Source organism: Gouania willdenowi, chromosome 22, assembly GCF_900634775.1.
Source record: "Gouania willdenowi chromosome 22, fGouWil2.1, whole genome shotgun sequence".
Classification (NCBI taxonomy): Eukaryota; Metazoa; Chordata; class Actinopteri; order Blenniiformes; family Gobiesocidae; genus Gouania; species Gouania willdenowi.
Genome location: NC_041065.1, coordinates 16,666,194 through 16,691,625, shown reverse-complemented (window position 1 = coordinate 16,691,625; position 25,432 = coordinate 16,666,194). Strand labels below are relative to the sequence as shown.

The following is a 25,432-nucleotide window of genomic DNA, read 5'->3' as shown; positions in this document are numbered from 1 at the left end:
CAATAACCCTCAATCTGAGTTTGACAGTTTTGTGGTTTCCCTGGAGGTTATGGGAGCCGGGCATGTAAATACAGGTTTGAACTTTAGGGTAAAGTGCATTCTTTAGTTTTCGTGCTTGAAAAACACACCAGGAAGAATTACTAATGCTTTAGTAGTATTGTTTAACATTAAACACTGTGTGAGTGAGTGTTGGTGGTGGTTGGAAGGGTCGATGGTACACTATGGCAGCCTCGCTTCCATCAGTCAGCCCCAGGGCAACTGTGGCTACAATAGTAGCTTACCACCAGTAAGTGTGGAGTGAGAGAATAATGCCTTAATTCTGTAAAGCCATTTGAGTGTCTATGATAAAGCGCTATATAAGATCCAATGCATTATTATTATTATTAATAATAATAATAATAATAATAATACTTGGATTATGTGCTAATTTGCCATTTACAGTAATTTTATTATTTTTTTCAGTTTGCAAATATTATCTAAGTAGATTTTCAATGTATTTATATATGAATTTTCATTTTTTAAATAAAACACTTTTTCCTCATTTTATTTTTCACCTAATTTAAAGCCTTTTTAATATATACTGTATATATATAAGATCAGAGACACTCAAATACAAACCTTAAAGGTCCACATGGACATTTTTTAACGAGTCAGTTATTATATTCGGTCAAGCCACAGATCATACATAGATTCAAATGCATACTCGAATAAGACCTTATCTTTGCAAAACAAGTATATCATGAGAGGGGTAAGGAACATAATTTACTGTCCTCCTGAATTTAAAAATTAACATGCTAAAATAAAACCCAACATCCCTTTCAGTTTAACAAAAACTCCACCCTTCCGTATAATTTTTTTGTAAACAAAGATTTCAAGATGTCAAAAATAAACTACACTGCTGTTTAATGACATAAATGTCACCTTGTGTCTGTTGCCAATACTTTGGCTCACTTGGTGTGATGGTCAGCCTGAGACTCTAATAAATGTTCATTCGACCTGTGCTCTAACTTGTAGAAAAGCATCAATTAACAACCACATGAGCTGCAGTGAAATGTATGGATTTGTGTTTGTTAGACATTACGTGATAACAGCACATTTACACATTTACTCTGCTGCTGACCATTCCAAAACACACACGTGAAGGAGTCACATGCTCGGGTGGCCGCCTATTGAGTATTGTATTTGATTATTGTAACTAAAAGTCTATTTATGGTCCAGCTAAACTCAGCCGTTGAACCAAACTCTACCCTTTTCTGTATCTTTTTTTTATATTTATTATTTCTTCAGTAGAAATCATAAAAGCTGCTTTTTTCTCATTTAAAAACCTCTCAATTTAAATCATCTCTGCTCTGCTGGTGCTCCAAGTTCTTTCCCCATCCTGGTTATTAAAGTGGTAGGACTAAAAATAAACACACTATTTTCAGCTCACTGTATGAAACTTGCAGCTACCTGCAGAACTCTGTGACCTTTGTAACTATATTTACAGTTTGGCCAGGTTTGAAAAGTTATTAGATCTGACTTGGACATTTTGACCATAATTCCTTATTAGCAGATATTTGGAACATTTATGTTGGATGTAAATAAGGATTAAATAAATCATGAGTCACATCATTATATAAAGTCTAACCCTCAAATTTCAGTGTAAAAGTTGCCAAGAAATAAGTAATTTAACCTTTTTTGGGCAAATACTAGCCTTAAGAAAAAAACAGATTAAAGATAAATTACTGGGTTTTTTTTGTAAATTTATCCCGACTTTTTTCCCTGTTAGTTTTACGTTTCAAAGACGTTATTTTTGGTTTTTTGGTTTTTTCAAACCAACTGTGTTCCTTGTTGATTTTACATTTCAAAGTCTAAAAGAAGTTTAATCCTGAACACGGAGTAAAAGCTGAGTCTCTGAATTCTGAATGGACAGTTTTCTGCCTTGTCAGCTCATTGTCGAGCTCAAAGGTTGTTGGTAAAAATACCACATGTCTGATATGCCACGTCTGAACACCATCGTATCGCATATTCCTGACGTGTAACGTTCAAAGTCCACGGGACATCTGCCCCATGTCACACTGCAGTTTGTCATGCCTTCAGGGGTTTGTTTTTAATTGTCGTGTCACTGTGTTATTGATGACTTTTTGTACATGTGAGTTGATATCTCGTATTATAAAGCTGAGGAATGCTGCGGTGAACTTTGATGTTCAGCTCGTCTTTCTCCACTTCGACACACAAACTTCAAACTCACTGCAGAAAATAAGCTTCCAACTTGTAATAATTTCATTAATAATGAATGTCTAAACACATGCTATCTGCCAATAAAAAAAAGTTGGCGATTCATATGACTTTAAGTTATTGATATTTGGTTTCTCTTAATAGGTTAATGAAGTTTTGATCAACTTCATTAAAATTACTCACATTTAAATGATCCTGATGAAATTATTCCAGACTGTAATGATTAAACAAAAACAACTGGATGCAAGAATGCATCAGTTATTTCACCACTAGGGGTCAGAATATTTGACAGTATCAGAAGTTATCATTAACCTACGATGTTTCAGACTCTACAATCCCTGGCATTGATGGTCTCATCCACAACAACACGCAACTTTTCCCACAGATCTTTTGTAGCTTTGATGAGATGTTGTTCAAATGCTCTGAGCAGGTGAAGTTGATTAAAGCTGACTCATGTTTTCACGGAGCGTCGCTGCTCTTGACTAGAAACGGATGCAGTTAACAGGCACTGGTCGGCTCTGTATTTAGGAGTCAGTGATGATTTGCATTATGTTTTGGCAGTTTAAACAGTGTTACGGGTGGTGTAGATGGTGTTTAATGTGACCAGGATGGGAGTGGGGCGGGATATGACGGGCAATTATGAGCTCACAATAATGTTACGTTTAGGAAAAAGACATGCAGTTGGAAAAATAACTATGCTATTATTTGGCTATACCTCTAGACATACTTCAGCTTACTTGAGGAGTTAAAAAGGATATGACCTTTTCAACTCTATAGCAATGTAGAAAATTAAAAACAAAAAAAGATGCACAATTTGGTGTGTATAACTACTGTTATAATTAGTTATGATCCTATAATATTTGAAAATGAATTGCTATACACATTAAAGTCAAGCTTTTTGAAATATCAAGCCCAAATACTCTAAAATGTAGTGATTAAAAAATCATGTGAACATTTATTATGTTTTGGCAAATACATAATACAGACTCACTACATAATGATTGGGTTAATGCTGCTCAAGTCCGGTCCTGCAGAGCCCCAGTTCTGACTCTAATGCAGTTAGCTGTGGTGAACCAGCTGAGCATCTAAAACATGCAAGACGGGGGATCAGACTTGAATACCACTGTTATAGGTGTTAAAGCCTTGATTGCAGCACTTTTATTAAATTTAATTTAATATGTGCTGATAATAAAAGTATTAACTTTATTATCTGAATTACAAGTGAAAAACTTTTTGTTTTTTTCAGTTCTGATGTTACTCAGTCCCAAAACATTTCTCCTCACTCTCATATTGACTTTTTTTCTCTTTTCCTCAGCAGGAAGTGGAGAACTTTAAGAAGCTGAATGTCATCAGTAAAGATGAGTTTGACACTCTCACTCCTAAAGTGCCCGTCGACATCAACCAGGAAGTCCCAGCTATCCCGTTGTCAGGTGTGTTTGATTAAAGCTGAGTGGTTGATGTACTCTAAGCCAGCACAGTGACAATAACCAGCTTTCTGTTTTTTTTCTCTCAGTGGACACTGGAGCTGATTTGGCGCGATCTTTACCTAAAACTGTCCCTGAGTTGCCAAGTTCTCACCAGCCACGAACCCCCAGAACGCCTCGAACGCCCGGACGCCAAGACCCTAACAAGACGCCTCGCTTCTACCCTGTGATTAAGGAGAGTGCCGCCATCGATGGACAGGTGGGAAAACACATACACATGCAACATGTCATCAAAATGATAAGACTTGCGTATATTAAATATTCTGTAACAATGTGCTCTTGGAAAATGCTGAGCCAAGTAAATGTTATTGAAGTAAATGACTAAACACATATTGTGATTGAAGGTTTTATTATGTAGATTGTCATCATTATAAGAAATATGTTATAATTATCAATTAAAAGTTATAATTATCAATTAAAAGTCCTAATTAGGAAAATTTAAGTTATAATTATGAGATTAAAGAAATAAAAATACAGGGATCAAAAAGTTACAAGATATGAATGCCAAAGTTTTGAAAACCGAATAAGTCAAAGTTATGAGATAAGCCATGTGAGATGGAAAATGTAATCTGTGTCTTCTTTATGGTATTTTCCAGATGCCGAGGAAGAAAAAGACTCGCCACAGTTCAAATCCTCCTCAGGAGGCTCACATTGGCTGGGTGATGGACTCCCGTGAACATCGGCTTCGATCTGCATCCATCAGGTCATTGTTTTGAAATCCCCCTCCAGCATAGCTTTCTAAACCTGTTCCAGTTTGAACCAATCTGTAGATAGCATGATCACTAAGTGACCTGGGACACCAACTGGTAGGAGTAATTAATGTGATTAAAGTTTAGCATAATGTGATCAAAGTTTAGCATTTTCTTTCTCATAGAAAATACTGGAGAAGAAAAATGTAACTAACCGCCAATAACTTTTGTTGTAGTCTTGGTCAACTTTTTATTTTCACCTGACTGAAACAAGACTAAGACTAAACGCAAACAAAGACTGGGGTGCCTAAAGTTAGGACTTAAATTAATAATGTTCAATCAAAGAATAAAACTAGACAAAAAAAGCTCTTAAAGGAACTGACTTTTTTCAGTTTTTATATCTGTTATAATCAGCAGCGCTGTCAGACACAAGTTATAAGGAAACGTGATTATTAATCGAACCGTAACACTGACTGGCACAAATGCTCAAGTTCAGAATTTTTTTGCTCCTAATGATAAAGGAGGAGGAAAAGAACACATACAGTATTTGTAATATTTTAGAATGTTTTCTCTAGTTGTTTTGATGACCGCATCAAACCACAGTGTTCAGTCAGCATGCTCACACACATTTTGCTTATTGATTCAGTGTTGGGATGATAACAACCCAAACTGCACCTGTAGTAGATTTTTGACCAGAGCGAAAAGAGAGGCATCCAAACCTGGCGCTTAAGGAACAACATGACCTCATTTTGTCCACCTGACATGCATAGAAGCTTTTATTTTGACATTTCCTTTTGTGACTTCCTCCTGCAGCAGCTCGAACGCCTCTCCTTCTGAAGGAGCTCCTCTGTCGGGAAGTTATGGCTGCACTCCTCAGTCCCTACCTAAATTCTGGCATCCTTCCCACGAGATGCTGAGGGACAACGGCTTTACCCAGCAGGGTTACCATAGATACCGCAGACGGTGCCTCAATGGTACAAAAACTAACTGTCTCTCAATTCTACATCTGTTCCTGTCTTTTTCACAAACACAGAAAAAAATAATTCTGCTACTGTCAATTGTCATAGATAATTGAAGAATAGATATTTTCCTGTTCTTTGTTACAGATGTATTGAGAATAGATCTGTACTGTCAAAGTGAAATGAGTAAATGTACAAAAATGAACTAAGTCATCCATTGAGGCACATTTGACATGGAGCTGTTTACCTAGAAATATTAAATAATCATCTCCTCTACATCTTTCAGGGCGTTCTGTGCAATGGCCGTTTCATTATCCTGTTTAATTAAATTGCATTTTCATATAAAGTTGAAAATTTAGGACACTTTCTAATATTTTGATGTCATTCTTTGGCATTGAATGTTGTGTAGAACTGTCTAATAAGAAACAGTTCATAACACTGCACAAAAAAAAAGTGACTGGTTTAAAATGAATTTATTGTAGGTAAGTTTGTTTCCTTTCTGGTGATGTTTGGCTCTCGTTGTTGCAGAAAGGAAGCGGTTGGGGATCGGTCAGTCACAGGAGATGAACACACTCTTCAGGTTCTGGTCCTTCTTCCTCAGAGACAACTTCAACAGGAAGATGTACGAGGAGTTCAAGCAGTGTGCGGTGGAAGATGCCAAAGACAACTACAGGTGAGGACAACAGTCAGTGGAATGTAGGACGTAGGTGGATTAGCGAATTTAGTTTAATACGTGTTCCTCAGATGCAGCATAGGAGCTGCTTCCTTCTTGTGTTGCACCTTTTGGTAAGAAAAAATCCTAATGACCTGGGGCCTTATTCATAAAACTTGCGTAGAATCTGCGTGAAAATGTGCTGTACCAAAAATTATTTGGATTTAACAAACCGTGCTGAGTACATCTGTTACGCAAATCACAGCATCTCCATCCTTCAGCCTCGAAATTAAGCCATAACAATCCCAGCAACTGCACGTGTGCAACACGTGGCATGTGCAGCACCAATTAGTTTTATCTTATTTCGCTCCAGTTACTACCGTTGGGGCGACCGTGGCTCAGGTGGTAGTGGGTCGTCTTCTGATCGAGAGGTTGGGGGTTCGAACCCAGTACCTGACTATGTGTCGAAGTGTCCTTGGGCAAGACACTAAACCCTAAGTTGCTCCCAGTGTTTGACTAGCGCCTTGCATGGCAGTCCTGTCCCACTGGTGTGTGAATGTGAGAGTGATTGGGTGAATGAGCTGATATGTAAAGCGCTTTGAGACTGCTTCAGTGTGGTGATAAAGCGCTATATAAAATCAAGTCCATTTACCGTTTACGTCAGAACCGGTGCATTACTCCTACTGGGTTTGGGTACCCCGCCCTAATGATACAGCTGATGATCACTTGTTTCCCTCTTCCTGCAGGTATGGCCTGGAGTGTCTCTTCAGATACTACAGCTACGGCTTGGAGAAGAGATTCAGAATAGATCTGTTCAAGGACTTCCAGGAGGAGACTCTCAGGGACTTTGAGAAAGGTAATGAACCAGTGCTCCCATTTTCAGAACCCCGATACATACACAAGAGTGATGGATGGAGACACTGCGCTTCCTCACTATGTATATCACCTTGTAAAAACTGTTTAGCAGGCTAAATTAAAAATAAATAGTAAACCAAGGAGTTACAAAGATAAAGACAACATAAACAGTTTAAACAATAGAATATTAGAAGAAAATCTGATCCTAAATGCACAGCAGCATAAATAAAAGGCCTCCTTAAAGTTGTAAGGACGCCTGTTGTGCAAACACTGTTTCACAATAAACTCTTAAATCCACTATTAGGATTACTGAGGAGGGTTTTTGTTCACTGCCAAAATGGAGCAGAAAAACCTCCCAAGACCTAAACAGGAGGTTTAAACATTTTGTTTCCTTCATTCTTGTTATCGCCCCCTCCAGGACATGAACACCAAGGTTTGTTTGATGAGGAGGCTGCAGCATGTAAACAACTCCAGAAAACAAAAACAGAAGTATTATGTTTTAATTTAATTGAATCATGAAAAATTGCAGCAGAAATCTCATCAAAAATCAAAGAAACAGGATAGGAAGTGAAGAGAAGTTGGGAGGATACAGTCTGCTGCTGGTTGTCCACTTGTCCCTCTCTCCTCCTGATGGCTGATCTCAGTGATTCCTCCTCTGCTTGTGTTTCCTGTGTCTAACAGGTCAGCTCTATGGGCTGGAGAAGTTCTGGGCCTTCCTGAAATACTCCAAGATGAAGAACCAACCGATTGATCCAAAGCTGCAGGAGCATCTGTCCAAGTTCAAGAACTTGGAGGACTTCAGAGTAGTGGTGAGTGAAGGAAGTTAGATGTTAACTTCCAACCTACAAAAACTCCTTGTTTTCAACACAAACATGCCTGATTTAGTGCTGATGATTCTAATATTTACATTGTACATATGTTGTGCAGTTTATTTATTGTTTTATGGTGGATTTCTTTTTCTTATTTAATGTTGCAGCTGTCCGTCAGCTCAGTCAGAGCTCATTCAAATATACATTTTTCAAACAAATTAAAATGTTCTTGTCTGATCCACTCTAAACTGTACATTTCAGAGCTTAGAATGTGTTGTTTTTACTCGAGGAGTTATGTCCCCGTTTCATAGATATACGGTGCAGGAAGAGTCAGAAAGTTCAGAGCTTAAATAATTATTCTTTTTCTAATTAAAACTTCTAAAAATTCTATTTCTATACTTTTATTTTCTCAAAGGTAAATGAAAAAGAACAATATTGTTCACCTGATGCTCACGAGGGTCTGGTACCACAATGTGTTCCAACACTGCTGTTATGCAGACAGCGGGGGTTGGAAGTAACCAAGAAAAGTTTGAACACCTGTAGGAATTAGTAGCACCAGCTTTCAAGGCTGATTCAACCTTCATTGCTGCAGAACACCTTTAAATTGTTAACCCACTTTGTGTTCCCTGAAAAAGGCCTGTTTATATAATTCTGAAATGTACATTATTTTTCAGTTTTGGGTAACCAAACCTTTTTTTTTAAACCTCTGGCTGTTCAGTGCTTACCTTTGTACCATTTCAAGCTATTCATTGGACTTGCACGACTTGAATTACAATAAATAACTGGAGAGATTAGGGTGTTCTAAACATTTTGTGTCCACAGCCTCCAGTCGGAGACGAAGGAGGCCGGAGGAGACGACCCTCGACCGGGGATGACGGGCGGCGTCGGCGAAATCCCTCTAACTCTACCTCAAAGGCTTCACAGGCCTCTAAACCGTCGGCCGCCAACACTGCTCAGAGCAAAGACAACGCCCCGAAGGGCACGCAGAGGAAAAACGAGGGCAAACCTGCGAAGAAGGAGAGCGCCGCAACAAACAAGTGAAAGACCCACCTGAGGGTGAAGAAGAGAAGCAGTGCGCTCAGCGTCGGTTTGATCGTTCTTATTGGTGCATTTGGTTTTAAAGCAGGCAGGTGAGCTAGAAGCGACGGCTCGTTTACAAAATCACACCAAAAAAAAAAAAAGAAATCCATTCCCTGCATTTGGCCTTCCATTCTCACTCATGCCAAAATCCTGCAGGAACCGTGAAGGTAAAGAGACGCTGCAGAACGTCCCGTGCCTTAATACCTGTCTCTATGATAAAGTCACAAAATGAAATTAGTGACAAAATTCTGCCTTTTTTCCTTTGTATTGGATGATCTGGGGTTTTAACACTGACAAAACGTACAGGTTTTCTTTCTCCGTTGTGACAATCACGCTGTAATCTGATGCTTCAGCGCTAGGTTTTAATTCAAATCTGCAGAGAATGATGATGATGATGATGATGATGCATTTAACCGGGAAAGCTTTAGGTCTTGTTTTACACCCATAGGTTGTTTTAATTTATTGTTTTTTTTTTCAGTTTTTACTCCTTTTACTTGATTGATCATAGTCTTAGGTATTCATTGCAGTTTGAAAGGCTTCTGCTGTTGGAAGATAAAGACAAAAAAAAAAAGTTTCTGCTGGAATAAAGAGTGCGAGCTAGATTTTATGTTTTTAGCTTTTGAGTTTGCTTCGTATTATGTTTGAGGCTTGGTGCTCTGTGGCACTTTAATTACTTATGAATGGACTTAAAAAAAGAAAAAAAAAAAAGGTTTTAGAGTTGAATTTAAGAGAAAAATGTAAATACTATAAAAAAAAAAAAATCTTTTGCTTTTGGAATATCCTTTTAATCCTCAAAAGTGCTAGGTTCAATCGGTAGCTTGGTTTTTCTGTGTGTTTTTGGAAAAAAAATGCAATGCATGTTGATGAGATGTAAAATACAAAAAAAATATAAAACCATTTGATTGTCTCTTTGCGTGGGTGTGGTTTGTCTTTTATTTTCTCTTGTGGAGTTACTCTATACAGGTATTACTAATGCAGATAAGCCACGAGTCATGATCCACTGAAATGACTTATTTCCAACTACCTGATCATTTTAAACTCTTTTTAGCACTATATAACTGACCAAGAACAACACAATTTTTAACCCAAAATCTGACTTTTGCAACATCCAAAAATGTTTTTATCAAACCGTTTTCCATAAAGATGAAGTGAATCTATGATGATCTATAAACAAAAATACGTTAGTCTTAATATCTTTCATAGCTTATCTTTTTACTGTTTGGTGGTGGTTTTATATTCCTTTCAAAATTTCAATGGTGGTAAATTTGAACTCTTCCTGCAAAACAAAACCAATCAAATATGTTTTTGAATTTTGTATTAATGAACAATTATTAATTTGCCACATTTGTAGAAATGGTTTTTGACTAAATAAAGACAATACTTGGGCCCACATCAAACTTTATTTAATAATTACTTAAATTCAATAAGGCCTTTTTATAATTAAGTAGGATTTTTTACTTTGACTTATTTCTCATAATTTTGACCTATTCTTACCATCTCATAGAAATGTGGTTAGTTCAAACTATTTTGAAATGACCTTTGTCCCACCAGTAATTATGGTAAATTACTTAGTATTTATGACTTCATCTGTTGTTTTTGTTTTCTTTTTTTACATTTCCAGCGGCGGAAATGAGTTTTCATGTAAACGCAATGAAAACAGTAAATAATGAATATGACAATATTTGTGGAGGCGTTTAAGTTCCTTCTCAAAAAGTAGTGTGGTAGAGTATTTCTGTGTGAATAAACTCAAACATCAGTCTGCACTTTGCTGTGTTTTTATTATCAACCATTACAGTTGATAACGGTGAGCTTTGGCCTTATAAACAGCCCTGCTTCCCTTTTGTCCTACTTCTAATGAAAAGCCTGCTATTGTTGGCGCTCCCGCTCATTGATGACGTCCTCTCACATGCGTGGCCTGATTTCCGACGGTCCATGAAGCCAGCAGTAGGTTTGTCTACTAGTGGTTCCCAACCTTTCTTGTCTTGTGTACCCCTTGAGCCTTTTTGTCATACCATGAGTACCCCCTCACTCATACGTGTTCATGATTCTCCAAAAGTAGAACATAACACAACTGAATATTCAACGCAAGTCATTTTATTTCATCTTCTTAAATTGAACAATAAATATTCAGGCATTATCTTCTTATTTAACTCAAATTAAACATACAATTATGTTGCCTTCATGGCAAAAGAAATGATAAATATAAGAATGAAATTATCGTTTGTATTATTAATACTAATACATTATGATTATATTGTTATGAAAGTAAAAATAAAAATGATATAAATAAATACAAAACAAATAATTAACCTGCCTGTGTTATGTATAACTTTTACTACAAAGGAGCTTCTTTGAAAATGTCCCCTTTAAATAGGCATTTAAATTTTAAAAACAAGTCATAGCGCACACGTACCATTTTATTGACAGACATGAAATGACTGAGAACATTTTTTTATTATCTTGGAAATAAATTCTTAATTTTTCCACATACCCCCTGCAATGTGCTCACGTACCCCTAGGGGTACGCTTAGTAACTAAGCAATGGTTATGAAGCGTAGTTTTTAGTGTCTCATGACTAGTATTCTGTAATTATGATTTTTGTCTTATAACTATGACCTTTTTTTTATCTCGAAATTATTGCATTTATTTTATATGCATGTTTTTTTTTTTTGTTTTTTTTTTTAATATTACCTTAAATTTGTATCTCGTGATAATAGCAGTTGTTTCTTGGAATTAAGGCTCTTTATCCAATAATCATGACTTGGTGTAGGTCGTTGTTTTTATTTTCGAATGTTAGTATATAAACATGCATGAAGTTCTATGCTTTTATCTAATCCCACTTCTAATAGAAATTCTATGCTCTTCCGCTCTTTGATGACGCTCAATCAACTGGTGTATCCGGATTTCCGACCTCCTTTGAACGCAGCAGTGGGCCTGACTAAGCAGCATGATTGACGGAGACAGTCCGAGTCCGACTGTGGACTCCAGCGGCAGACAGGAGCAGACGGTCGGCCTCGGGATGCTGTTGAGCCTTGGTGTTTTGGTGCTGGTTCTGGCGGCCTGTGCCGCGGCTTACCGCCGCTGGAGCCGCCGGCGTAGCTCCAGCTCGGCCCGGGCTGACGACCCGCTACCGAAGATGCGCAGACGGGACTTCACGCTGGAGCAGCTGCGGGAATACGATGGTCTGCGCAATCCGCGGATCCTCATGGCCGTCAACATGAAGGTGTTCGACGTGACAAGCGGCAGGAAGTTCTACGGGAAAGGTGAGACAAGTCCCGGTGGGGGGACTGCTCCCCGGACTGTCCCCAGGTTCGAGGCGAGTCTCTGGGTACAGAATTCAGGCGCAAACCGCTAGCTGTTAGCTTTAGCTCCCCTGGCTTTGTCTGTTTTTATAATTTGGACGATAAGCATCGGGCTACGTGTTTTGTAAATAAACTTTAACTTGCAAACTTCTCCCGTAAAAGCAGCTAAAGTATCACATTTGTGGTTTGATGTATCCAGTTAAAGTATTTGTATCATCTTGGTTAGCTAACATTAGCCTGTTAGCTCTGTGATTATTCTTGTTTACGCTAACATTTCTCCAACATTTATTCGGTCCAAATCTCCATTATGTGTTCGCTTTTAAGCATTTTTCTTTTTTAAGCCTGGTCTGATTCACCAACAGTCTTACTGGGATGAACTTCCCCATTTAGAAACCGTGAAACCAGTACCATTATAGTTACATTTATCCAGGTAAAGTAGTTATGATTAACCCAGTTTGCCAACAGTAGCTTGTTAGCTCAGCCATAATACAACATTATTACTCTACAATCTCACAAACATTAATTTGCTCCATTTCTCCATGATGTGGTGGTTTGTAAACATATATTTTAAAAGTCAGATTTAAATATTCAAAGACCTACTGAGATTAACTTCTCATTTAAAACTAATGGATTTGAATACCTCTCAAATGCAGACTTTTTTTTTTTTGTTAAACCCCAAATTCCCATTATTTTACCATTGTGAGTGTTTTTACTTTTATGAAGTTACACAGAAATAATTTAACTGTCTTTAACTTCAGTCTGAAGCAGACATCCATCTCCAGTGTAGTTTAAGTTCTCCGGTTAAACTCAAATAAAGTCACTTTATTGCCCCAGCCTGTTAGCTCAATCATATTACTTGTTTTTTTATGCTTGAATATCACAACCACAAACATTTACTTTCTCTATAAAGTCAGACTTGCTTGATGCACTTCATGACTTTGTTTACTGACATATAAAGATGAGATCTGTTCCTTTCATTGTGAAATGTACAAAATGTACCCAAATCATCCTTTAAGCCAGTGGTCTCCATCCACCAGGCTGCTACTGACGTTCTGGTACCACTTTGAAAGTGGGTTTGTCTCGTCTGGGATATCGTAACATTCCACGTATTGCAATGTCTTCCTCTGGGAGTATAAAGGCTTTAAAAAGTCATTTGTAGGGGTGTGTATTGCCTGGCATCTGGCGATTCGATTCATATCCCGATACATAGGTCACAACACGATATATCCCGATATTAAAGTATAAGGCAATTATTGCGATTTTTATATATATGACTTAAGAAACACTTTGTAAATGTGGACACCTTCATGAGAACATTATGTATGAAATATATTTTATTGGCATATTTTACACTCAAAACATTGTCTTTAACATGCTATGTGCCAATGACTAAAAATAAAAAAAAATATGCAATCTGCATGTGGCTTTTAAACCAACTTTGACTTTAGTGCAACATGGCTTTAGTGCAACTTAACTGAGGTATATGCCTAGAACAACATGCCCAGGTTTCAGCACTTCTTGGTGCATTTACAATGTCTCCTGCAGTGGAAAAAACTTTCCTTGTTAAATAAAGGTTAAAAATTATTATTTTTTAATTGATATGGATGCATTTCGAATCGATCCGAGAATCGCGCGATGTGATATCCCGATATGTCGCCGAATCGATTTTTTTTTTTCAATTTGCATGTTAAAAAAACTTTTTAAAACTGTGTTAGAAAGGCCGTTTAAAAGTTGAGTAAGTGAGTTTCACCCTGATGTGCTGGAATCCGGGTGTAGTCGGTGCTTTAGGGCAGTGTGGCATCTGATTTACAAGGCGTTACACGCCTCCACTGAATGAACTATTAACATACAAATCAGATCATACCTTGCTCTACAACTGAAGCCAATGCAGTGCTTTTCTGCATGATTCAAAGACATTTGGATTCATCAGATCAACATTTTTCACAGCTCTAGTATGTGCTGTAATTCTCATGCCCAGATGGAAAACGTCTGCACTTTTGGCAGAGAACAGGCGTCTGCTTGGTCCGCTGCTCTCAAATACAACACCAACATGGGAAAAAGATGCAGAGCCACAGCAGCTCGCCTGTTGAATTGGAACACGTGTATTTTATACAAATTTTTTTTTTAAGCTGAAGAAGGATTTTAAGTCACATTTTTAGTGCTCAGAAAGTTTAGCACACGTAGGTTTAGTGCATTCTTTAGAAAAATGTCAATGTTATTATTCATAGAGGAGGTGCACAGTCCTCTAGTTGCACCAAATACCGGTAGTTTGTAAAATATCAAATAACACCTTCTACTTTCTCTTTTTCTCTCATATTGGTCAGAATTTTCCTTCCTCGCCCCACTCGACAACAAACATCTGAGCCAAAATGAGTTTGAAAGCCTAATTTAACGGTTCAAAACCCCTGTGGCTGCCTTGGGCCTCTTGAGCAGGTTAGAAAACTACAGCTACTACATCAGATATTTGAGTTCTGCAGTCAGTGACAGGCAGTAGATCAATTTGTCTCCCAGCGATGGTATGTTGGTCACCTCACCTGGTGTAAAAAGTATAAGAATGTTGGAGTGTCTGTGTGGATTTAAATTAAGGTTGTGCAATTAATCGAAATTTGATGATTACACTCAACGGTTACAAAAATAGCAATCGTAGGGCTGCACGGTTATGGCCAAAATTATAATCACGATTATTTTGATCAATATTGTAATCATGATTATAATCACAATTAGCCATCTATCTTATCTATAAAGCAAGGAATTTCTGTCTGTCTGTGTCTCAAATATATCTGTGAATCAGGCAACAGACAGAGCTGAGACTTTCAACATGGCTGCTGCTTGGTTCACTGGTGTGCAACGCTGGATTTGTTTGGACTGCAATGATACCATTAATTATTTCATAAAATTGTCTTAAGCAGCGTTGCAGAACAGCTCAATGTTGACAGTTAGTCATGGTAACTCAGGATAAGTTGAAAGTTGTGTAGAATTTACAGGAGTGACTGCACAACCACTAAAGAGGGTCTAATATCCTAAAAAAAACACCCCGTAATTATTGACCAGCAGGTGTCTGCAGTGAGCAACGTTTGTATCATGTGTTTAATTCAGAATTAAAATTGCATTAGGAACTAAGTTTTTACAAGGTCAGTTTAAAGATTTAACTTTTATTCTGAATTAAAGAGGAATTAAAGCTCCCATGTAAACCATCCGTGAAAAAGCTACTTTACCTCCCACTTTTCTATAGCAAGTGCCTACGGGCACTGCACTAGTATTTAAACGAAGCCATGTTTCCCAATTTATTCCTGCTGTTAAAATTTCCAAAATTATTGGATTTTTGTCTTTTGACAATTATTTATCATATTTGGCAAAAAAAACTGTTTATATTGAAGTACTTTTAAACAAACATGTGTACAGTTTAGAGTGCAAAATGAAAATAATTATAATAAAAAAATTACCCCAATCTACCAAAGGCTAAGTTTTAAATAAGAATTATAATGAAAAATTAATGTAAAAAATGAATCAAAGGCCAACTGAATAAATACACTATTAGATGTGCAGAGCCTGTATTATAAATGTAAATATTGCAGACGATCGGTTTTATTTAATCATGACAACCAAAATCGTGATCACAATTCAAATTCGATTAATTGTGCAGCCCTACATAATCGAGAAAAAACGACTATTTATACATGTTTTATTGGCTAAATCTCAAAGCTAAAGCGAGCCTGCGGGCTAACACGAGGAAAGCTGTTGCTCACGGTCTTCAAACATGTGAGGAGAAACGCAACAAAAACACCTGATAAACAGGCAAGGCCAGTCCAGTCCTCTCACATGGGAACACTTTGTGTTTGATGATGACCGACAGGAAACGCATCATGTGCAAGAAGCGTTTGGTTTTGTGCAAAAGTGAAAATACTCGATTTCAGTGTTTGAAGGATTTTATTTATGTTTAAAGAACATATTTTACATTTTGTACACAAAATAAATAACTTTTTGTTGACAAATGATAGTGATTTTAATTTTGACTAAGATCATGGTGGTGATTATTTTTCCTATAATCGAGCAGCCCTAGTGTAAAGGTTCTGCTGCAGCTGTGAGTGAACATTACAGATGTGTCTGTGCAGCGTCTTGTTCCCACCTTTGTCGAGCTCGTCGCTCAGCATTTCTCCAGCTGGCGCTCAGCCAACTCTGTAATACACTATAATTATTCAAACAGGGCCTCGCCTGCCCATGTGTCAGTCTGACACTCATCACAGTGTCACAAACATGACGGAGGCTGATCTTTACAGATGCTACTGTAAAAATACTGGCTCACAATGGTTTACTTAAGTTAAAGTACTCGTGTTTGTATGAAAATGGACCCTCGTTCATGTTATTTATGGCCTAAATAAAGCTTAAAAAACTAATTTGAAGATATGAGTTTTCTATTTTGGTGATACAGAAAATTATAATATTGCCTGTATCAATATATATATATATTATCGTTACTGCTTTCACTGCTACTACTTCAGCATAAACTCAGTCGGATGTTTTACTGAGTACGTTCTAACCCAGAACTTCCCCTAAACAAACCACACTAAAGAACTCACTCACACATGCTGTCCCTTAGAGGAGAAAAAGGCAAAAGTGGCACATATTGTGCAGCTGTTTGTTAATAACATCAGCAAATTTAACCCAGAATTGTCTTTCTGGTCAGACTTTATTTGAATTAAAATGATTGAGATTTATATAATATACATCACCGTTTTGACAAAAAATATCGAAATTTTGGTATTATTAATTAGAATATTATACCTATAAATAGAAGTATTGTAAATTAATATATGGGTGTTGTCCTAACTAAATCAGTTACATTGTATCAGTACAAGAATGAACATAATTTAAGTATATTACTGGAATAAAAAAGAAACTAATAATCTATCCAAATATCTTTTCATTTCAGTGTTTCCAAAAAGAGGAGTTTTCCACAAAGTAATGAGTAAAAAATTATTAATTATTTAAATAAAAATGATGAAACTACAGAGTAGAGTTATTTTTACTCCTCCTCAGGTTATTAAAGGTATAATTAAATGAACTCACAAATAAACACAAAGTGTGATTAGTGAGCGATTAACAGAATCAAAGGATAAAAGTGGAATAGCATACAATTTCTGAACAGAACAAAAGCTTTCTCAGAAAAACAAGGATTTTATTTGTTTAAAAAAATGTTTTCATCCAGAAACCCTGGCCTGATCTACTCTTCAGGTTTATTACATGTGGCTAAATATTATTGCCACGCCCACACTGGAATTAAACATGTATTTTTTTATTTTTATTTTATTTACTTTAAAAGGTTATTATTATAGACCAGAGATGGGCAACTTTTATTACAACGGGAGCCACAAAAATGTGATTTTCTGATCTGAGGGCCACATTATTAACATTAATGTCAGCATTTAGAATAATAAACACAGGAAAGAACAAAAGAGTTTGTGTTTGTGGAGTATTTGTTTGTAATTGTTAGAGGGCTGCAAAAAAAGTAGATGATAGGAGGTTTTAACGATGTTACATTTTAATATAAAAAAAAAAATATTAAATCAGTTACAAATAAGCATCTTAAATGTTTAATTGACTGTTTTTTTTTTTTTAATTGTTTTATGTTTCATTGCTCTTGCTCTTCTCAGATCTGTAATCTTGGTTTTATTTTTGACCCCACACTCACATTTAAGCCCCACATCCGTCATATCACCAAAACTGCCTTTTTTCACCTCCGTAACATTGTTTGACTCCGCCCCACCCTCTCCACATCTGTTGCTGAAACTCTCATCCATGCATTTATTACTTCAAAGACTCGACTACTGCAATAGCCTCCTGTATGGTCTCCCTTCCTCTGATTTAAAAAAAAAAACAAAAAAAAACTGCAATATGTTCAAAACTCTGCCGCCTGCCTCCTCACCCACACCCGCTCCAGAGACCTCATCACCCCCATCCTCCAACAGCTTCACTGGCTCCCCATACACCAGGGCATCCATTACAAAGTCCTGCTCATCACCCACAAAGCTCTCAATAACCTGGCCCCTCCGTACCTCACAGACCACCTACAGCGCCACCGAAAATAATAAAATAAATCTTAAATCCCAACCAAAAAAAACAATGTAAAAATTCATACTTAGCGCGAGCATATCGATAATCGATCGTGCGAAAAATAATATTGTGATATATCGAGATATTGTCACACTCCTATTTTCTCGTGTGGAATGTTAGAAAGGTTTTGATCAAGTGATGTTATTCAAACAGAACAATAGTCAGCAACAGTAGGTATGAGAAACTGACCCATTTATTATTAACCTATTGGTTACATACATTTTAACCATCAACATAATATCTACAGTATTCTACAATTGAATAAAAAAAAAAAAAAAAATGGAAATTTGAACCTGATATCCGATATTCGTTTTCAGGATGATATTGGATCGGGACACCCCTACTTCTCAGTTAGTATTGATTGTTAAATTGGTTATTTGGTGGACATATGTTCATAGAGGCCTCTGTGAGAAAGGAGGTGTGCAGTTGTATCTGAAGTGTTGTGCAGGATCAAGGCTTATCTAATCTGTGGAGATAATGTGCTCTGCCTCCAGAGGTTGAACGGCACCGACGCTGAAGCAAACTGTTTTCTTTTTGCCTTTAGTCGCTCAGCAACAACCTGGGAATGACAGAGTTTTTCACATGCTACTCAGCTGATGTTATTTCAGAGGATGATGGTGAATTTCAGGAAGAAAGCTGAGAAACAGAGGAGTGACTCATCATTAGAGGCCATTAAAGTCATAATTATACAGTCAAAACTCTCATTTCACTGGAAGCTCAAGTAAAAGGAGGATGTATAAACTGTCCAAATTCATCTGGATGTTATGTTAGTGAGTTGTAGTGTTTGGGAATGAGTAGCAAACATAGCAGATTGCTGACTACGGCATATTAATAAGACGGTCATTTTCAGGACATCCCGCTCACAGGGCTCAAAAAATTCTGAAATTTTAACCAATTGTGATTATTTACTAGGCACACTGTACATTTTTTTGTTTGATCGAATTAATACTTTTTGAGGTATGGTATGAGGCCAATTTAGTGAAAGGGGGGGGAAGGGGGTGTGTTTGTCGATTTTTTTACGTCCTTTTTTTTTCCATTTTCATTTTCCAATATTTCATCAACTACATAGGACACTGAAATTTGGTATAGTAATACAGCTCCATATACTCTGCTATACATCCTATCTGGTGGACATGCCAACCCCTCCAAATTGTAAAAAAGTTTGTCGGGGTTTCGGGCTGGAACATGCTTGGGCTTTCAGTAAACTTTGCATTTGCCTCAGCACCCTGTAATTTGATCAGCTTTGAGATATGTACATAGACTGTTCACATCACTAATGATTGGGGTGGGAACCTCTGGGTACCTCACGATACGATACGCGATACAAAGCTCACTATATGACGATACTGTGATTATCGATATATTGGACAGAAATCAATCTACGATAAGCTATCATACCATTTTTATTGTATATCTCTGAAAGACAATAAATTGAAAAAGTGTCCCATGAAGTGACACTATTTTATTGCAACATTTCTGTAAATAAGTGTCAACATACCAATGTAAATGAATAAGTATCTCCAATAGTGCTTTCAGTAAACAAAAAATAGGGTCTTTCTTTCCAGTGACACCATTATAATGTAATATTTCAGTAAACAATATATTGGTTCCTTCAACAAGCAGTGATAACATTTCTGTGAAAACATACCTGCACATTTTAGTGAAAAAGCAGAAAAGGTTTAAAAAATAAAAATAAAAAATCAATACTTAGCAAGAGCATACAGTATTAATAATCGATCGTGCGGAAAAATATTGCGATATATTGCCGTATCGAGATATCGTCACACTTCTACTAATTCGTCACATATGCGCATTGGTTCTATGGTGACAGTCTCTTGAAATCCCAAAAAAAAAAAATATTGTTTTAATTTTCATTGGCTCTAGTCATAACTGCATGTGGGCGTGTAAGAGAAAATCTGATCTGTTTTATTTTAAAGCTGACTCATCATTGGCGTGGGGCCATTTGTTGAAATGACCCAAGAGCTAACCTACACATGTATATATATTTTATCCTCAGCATTTCTGTTTGGTGTTCTGGTGGATGTAAAAGCCCAAAATGAAGGACCAAAGCCTGGATTTTAAAAATCAAGATGTAATTTTTTAGTGGAAACATGTATCGATATGATTAACCCTTTCCCATATGATTGACGCACCTGTAGGGCCTTCGGTTTTCACTTTTTACCCAATTTAGTTCCATGGTCTTTCCATAATGAGATGCCATTACTGGCTATTAAACTTCCTGAAATCATGCCAAACAATGCTTAATATGGTTAATGAAGTTAACTATTATAGTCACATTGAAATCATGCATGATTACATAGTGTAAAAGTTGACATTTCTGTCTCTTTGTTACACTCGTCAGACTTTCAGCCATCAATTTAACAAGGAAAGATATGTAGGGGAAGGCTTAATCCATGTTCTATAGCTATTTCCATTTCAACAGGGGAAGTCAGCACCTGAGATTTAAGTCACTTTGTTATGCATTTAACTGCTCGTTTATGGAAAAATGGCATGTAACTTTGCAATGTTCCACAATATTTGTTATAATGCATTTAAAATAAATGGATACCTCAAACCATTACCATATATGGAGTGAATGAGCCCGATGACGTACTTGATAATTAGACAGAAAAGCTGCACGTGGCTCACAGGGTGCGACCCTTGCCATAGGGAAACATTTAGGACATCTTTATTATCAGAGCTAAAGTTGACGCTCCTCTCCCTCTGTTTTGCTCCTCAGACGGTCCGTACGGTATCTTTGCTGGTCGAGACGCCTCCAGAGGCCTCGCCACCTTCTGCTTGGAGAAAAACGCTCTGAGGGACGAGTACGACGACCTGTCTGACCTCAACGCAGTGCAGATGGAGAGTGTGAGGGAGTGGGAGATGCAGTTCATGGGTGAGTTCAGCACGTTTCATCCATCACTGTGTTAGAGTTGTCATGATACCAAAATGAGTAGCCATGATACTATACCAGACAAAGTATCACGGTTCCGAGTAATATTGCGATACTGCTTCCTTTTTTAATTATTATTATTTTTATTGACTACAATGTATTTGCACAATTTAGAAATACTTATTATTATTATTATTATAAGAGTACATAAACAAAAGCATATAAGTAATAAAAAAAATAAAATAAAGTTAGAATTTATATGGTTGAAATTAAATAATTCAACTTCCTTTGCACATTAATTTATCTTTAAATAATATAAATAATCAACTTAGGATAACAAATCCACTGTCTTTTAAAAAAAAAAATTTGACAATAATGTTTGCTTAATGTAAAAAAACCATAGAGGACAGAATACAATAAACAGGAACTGATTCCCTGTGAAAACTATAATTTTATGCAATTTCTTACTTTAACATCCTTTAACTCTTCATTCCTCAGCCTGTACACGGAGCATATAGCCTAATATTAGCCAATGAGAAAATAAACAGAGCATAGTCCATAGTGATACTACTTCTGTGTAGTTTCAAGGTTCTTTATTGTCAAATATGCACCATGTTAAACATACAGCACAGATGAAATTGCAATCCCCCCCCAACCCCCAGTGCAAACCTGCAGTGCATAACAAGAGCACTTAAAACACAAAAACACACAAAAAAAACAACTAGCAATACTATACAACAAATAACTTAACTAAAGACATTCGGACAACAAATAACGAACAACAGACAATCGACAGACAAGGCACTTGTGAGTGTTCCACTATGAGGTAGAATGTGGATAAATTACTATGAGGTAGAATATAAATAAATTACAGTATTAATAATATAAACAGAGTGCAGATTAAATTACGAAGTTAAAAAGTGAGGTAGTGTGCAAATAGTACAAGTAGCATAACAATACAATACAATGACGGCTGTGCAGAGTTGAGGGTGCGTGAATTAGTGGAGCACGCGGGGGGTGGAGGTGGAGGGGGGTGATGCCAGGTCCTGTAGGGGCAGTTGGCAACCAAAGCAAGGAGCATTACCGTCCACCATACTGATACTAACCTGGTATTCATACATAAATCTGGGTGATGTCACAGGTGTTTTATGAGGTTGGATGTGTTCCCTCCTTTGGAGAAAAAAAAAGAAAAATATATTCCTCCTTTGGCTCCTATAGCTTGGTGACAGCGCCTGCACAGTGGATCTCCTATTGCTTTACAGTCTGTGCCTCGTTTATTTATTTATTTATGTATTTGATAGGGACATTGCACATTAATGAACATCAGTGTAAAACAAATATAAATATGCCGGATTATAGCTACAAAGCTAGTTTTCATCCGTAGTCCCGAGGCAGGCAAATACATATGAAATGATAACATACTATAGAATACAATACAGCCATATGTGACTTTTGGAGTTTGGTTTTTTGAGCAAAATTAGTGGCGCCACTGACGACGCCGCCACGGCAGACTCGCCGCTCAGGCCCGGTGCTTCTGCCATGGTGAGTGTGTTGTCTCATGTTCGTAGCCGTGCGCACTTCTGGGCTAGACAGAACTTTCGCTTGTTTGTTTGTTTTGAAGCCAGTTCCTATCGAAGCGGAGCTGTTTTCAGTTCTTTCATGCCGGTGTAGAAAGACATGCACAGCCAATCAGCTAACAGACGGGCGGACCCAGCGTGCGGAAACAGCCTATCATATCCTTTCATGTCACCAGTAACAGGCAAACAGCCAATCATTCAGCAGCTGTGTTGTTCGTTTGCAGTAGTTGCCATGTTGGTTTGTTTACAAGCGAGTAGCATGCAGTGAGCTTAGACTATGCAGAAGCCGGGAGGAGAGTAGAGGCAGCCATTATGTAGCGGAAGCTGGTACCGGTAGTATCGTAATCCACGGTAGTACCGTTGTGTAGAATTTCTAGTATAGTAGGAACCGTTACATTTTCGCGAAACTATGCACTATGTGTGCCTGTCTGGGTAAACTGGTTATAACCGACTGATTTTCTGTCTGCTGAGCTCTGAGGCCACTTTTTTTGTGGTTCCTTGCAGAAAAATACGACTACGTGGGTCGGTTGCTGAAGCCTGGAGATGAGCCTTCGGAGTACACGGACGAGGAGGACATCAAAGACCACCTGAAACATGACTGAGCCGGTCGTTTTCACCGACCAAAGCCAGGATTCCCAAACAAGCTGCGACAAAACGCCCGCCTCCATCAAAACTCCTCCCTCTTTTAACCTGGCGTCAGAGGGCGGAGACGGATCGTGCCATTTAGACAGTCGAGACAAACCCTGAAATATTTAACCTGTCGATGGGGATCGGCGATCAGAGGCCAGCTGTAGAAACATCTGCCCGAGGTGGTCGGCGGTCCGGGGGGCGTAGATTTCACTCTTTTAATCCCAAATGAAACGACAACAGACGGTTTTCCAATCAGCCAACCAACCACTCATGTTTGCTTTTGTTCACTGAGGGCGGAGCCTGTGTCTAACTAAAAGGCCAAAGGTTGGGTGTTGCATCTTCTGGTTGTCAGTTGTAGTGTTTGCACTACTAGTTTTCTTTGTTTATCACCATGTGATTGTGGAGTAGCGTAGAGGATGAGAGAAGTCGAGGTTGTGGTCATTTTTTTTATTTTTTATCTTCCCCCAACACAGATTTTTTTTAGTTTTGTTAATCAGCTTCAGAGTTTCTTTTGATATAAAAATAACTGACTTCAATCACTGAACTCAATTTTATTTTTGTATTTTGTTCTATTGGTACCTTTTTTTTCTTGTATTTGCTCTGTTTAAAAACCGTTTTTGATCTTAGGACATAGTTTTTTTTTCATTTTTTTTTTCTCATATTTGGCTTCCGAGTTTCTCGCTGTTTCGAAACAACCACAGAAGGACTGAATTGCTGGTCGGGAACCCAAAAGGGAAGTCGATTAAAAAAACAAACTGATTGTTTACGAGCCGAGTCCGTCACGTCCACTGTAAATGGTCCGAGTAATAACTGTGCCTTATTAATTTGTTCGAGCCGCCGGGTTTCGAACCTTCAACTCGATTCAGTCGGTCGATTGTTCGCGCACAGACTGTAAATCTTCCCCACGTCACACACACACTGTAAATATCCGTATGAGTTACTCAGTGTTACTGCCATAATTAGCCTATATAGTCAAGAACTCCACATTACATTATTGGGTAGCGTTGTCGGCCAAAAACTTGTTTGTTGTTTGTTCTGTTCTCTTTTTTCCATTTCTGAACTACTTTTTAAATGAGAACCAGTTTCCCCCGAAACTTAAATAAACCAATAGGAAGGTTGCTAAAGGCGGAACATCAGGAGCTGTTGATGCAAAGTATTTTTTCGGGGGGAGGGGGGGGGGGGGGTTGTTGCTTATCATGTAAATATATCTTTTATCGAAGCATGTGCAGCGATGATGTGAGCTATGCCCAGTTTCACCACATGTATTTAAATGTCGGGTGTGTGTGTGTGTGTGTGCGCGCGCGCGTGTGTGAGAGGCGGGAAGGGATTTGATCTTGCATAATAAATTGATTTGGTTAATAATGAAAGACAATCTTGGATTTATTTAAGTGTTTGCATCTTTAACTGCAAAAATAGGTTATTATGTCCACATTATTGTAAGGTTGGTTCATGGTAATCATTTTGACACTTGACTGTTTTGTTTTAAAACCCTATTTCCTGCCTCCGACATCGGCTTTTTGATACTGCTAAAGCTGACTTAGCAAAAAAAGAAAAAAAAATCCCTTTCAATCTTAGTTTCTTTCTCATTCTATCAGTAAAAGTCTGTGCTTTTTAACCAATGGATTCTCAGTGAGCCAACTGAAGCACATTCCTATGTTTGGAGAGCACAGTTGTACATTTGCCTAAGGAGGGTGAAAAAAACAACAGAACATAATGTGCAAAACGTCTTTATATAAATCATCTCCAGATGTGGATTAGCCAAAAATAACCTTCAAGGTAAAAAAAAATAATAATAATAAAATTAAAATGTATCTTGAGCTAAAGGCTTTAAAAAAAACATGTTCACTATTTTAAATTTCCAAATATGCATTTTTTTCATATCTAAAGAATGTCATCACTAGGCAGGGGTGGTCTAAAAATGGGTCTACTAAATCTGAAAAAGAGCAGTTTTTAATACAATAAACACTGCAGTGAAATATGTAAAAGGAGCCAAAATGATACACGTATTTATATGTTAGCTGAATAGCATGTCATTGGATGAGTGTAAATGGTCAATAGTTGTATATTTGACATTTATGTTGGGCGAGTCTCTTGTGGTTAAACAGCGCCCCCCTCTGTTTTATGGCGAACCTAAGCATCGCACTCAAAAAATACACATTTCTTTAAATAACTGT

The 25,432-nt window shown here is 37.5% G+C and overlaps 2 protein-coding genes across 9 annotated transcripts in view; both read left to right on the top strand.

The window, feature by feature from the left end:
- Positions 1–9,652, top strand: part of larp1b (La ribonucleoprotein 1B) — a 35,356-nt gene extending 25,704 nt beyond the window's left edge. For 6 of the 8 annotated variants that reach the window (XM_028437266.1, XM_028437271.1, XM_028437268.1 and 3 more), the window contains 8 exons: positions 3,533–3,647; positions 3,731–3,900; positions 4,298–4,404; positions 5,204–5,364; positions 5,878–6,022; positions 6,748–6,857; positions 7,538–7,665; positions 8,488–9,652. In XM_028437266.1, the coding sequence (XP_028293067.1) occupies positions 3,533–3,647; positions 3,731–3,900; positions 4,298–4,404; positions 5,204–5,364; positions 5,878–6,022; positions 6,748–6,857; positions 7,538–7,665; positions 8,488–8,706 (1,155 nt within the window). In that variant the 3' untranslated portion in view covers positions 8,707–9,652. The remainder of the gene's footprint in view (positions 1–3,532; positions 3,648–3,730; positions 3,901–4,297; positions 4,405–5,203; positions 5,365–5,877; positions 6,023–6,747; positions 6,858–7,537; positions 7,666–8,487) is intronic. The other 2 variants (XM_028437272.1, XM_028437267.1) reach the window with 1 other exon arrangement.
- A 1,995-nt stretch (positions 9,653–11,647) lies between these two features.
- On the top strand, positions 11,648–24,625 carry pgrmc2 (progesterone receptor membrane component 2). The gene is made up of 3 exons (XM_028438916.1): positions 11,648–12,008; positions 20,899–21,054; positions 23,133–24,625. The coding sequence occupies exons 1-3, from the start codon at positions 11,693–11,695 to the stop codon at positions 23,228–23,230; spliced, it is 570 nt and encodes a 189-aa protein (XP_028294717.1). The 5' UTR covers positions 11,648–11,692; the 3' UTR covers positions 23,231–24,625.
- The last annotated feature ends 807 nt before the right edge of the window (positions 24,626–25,432 follow it).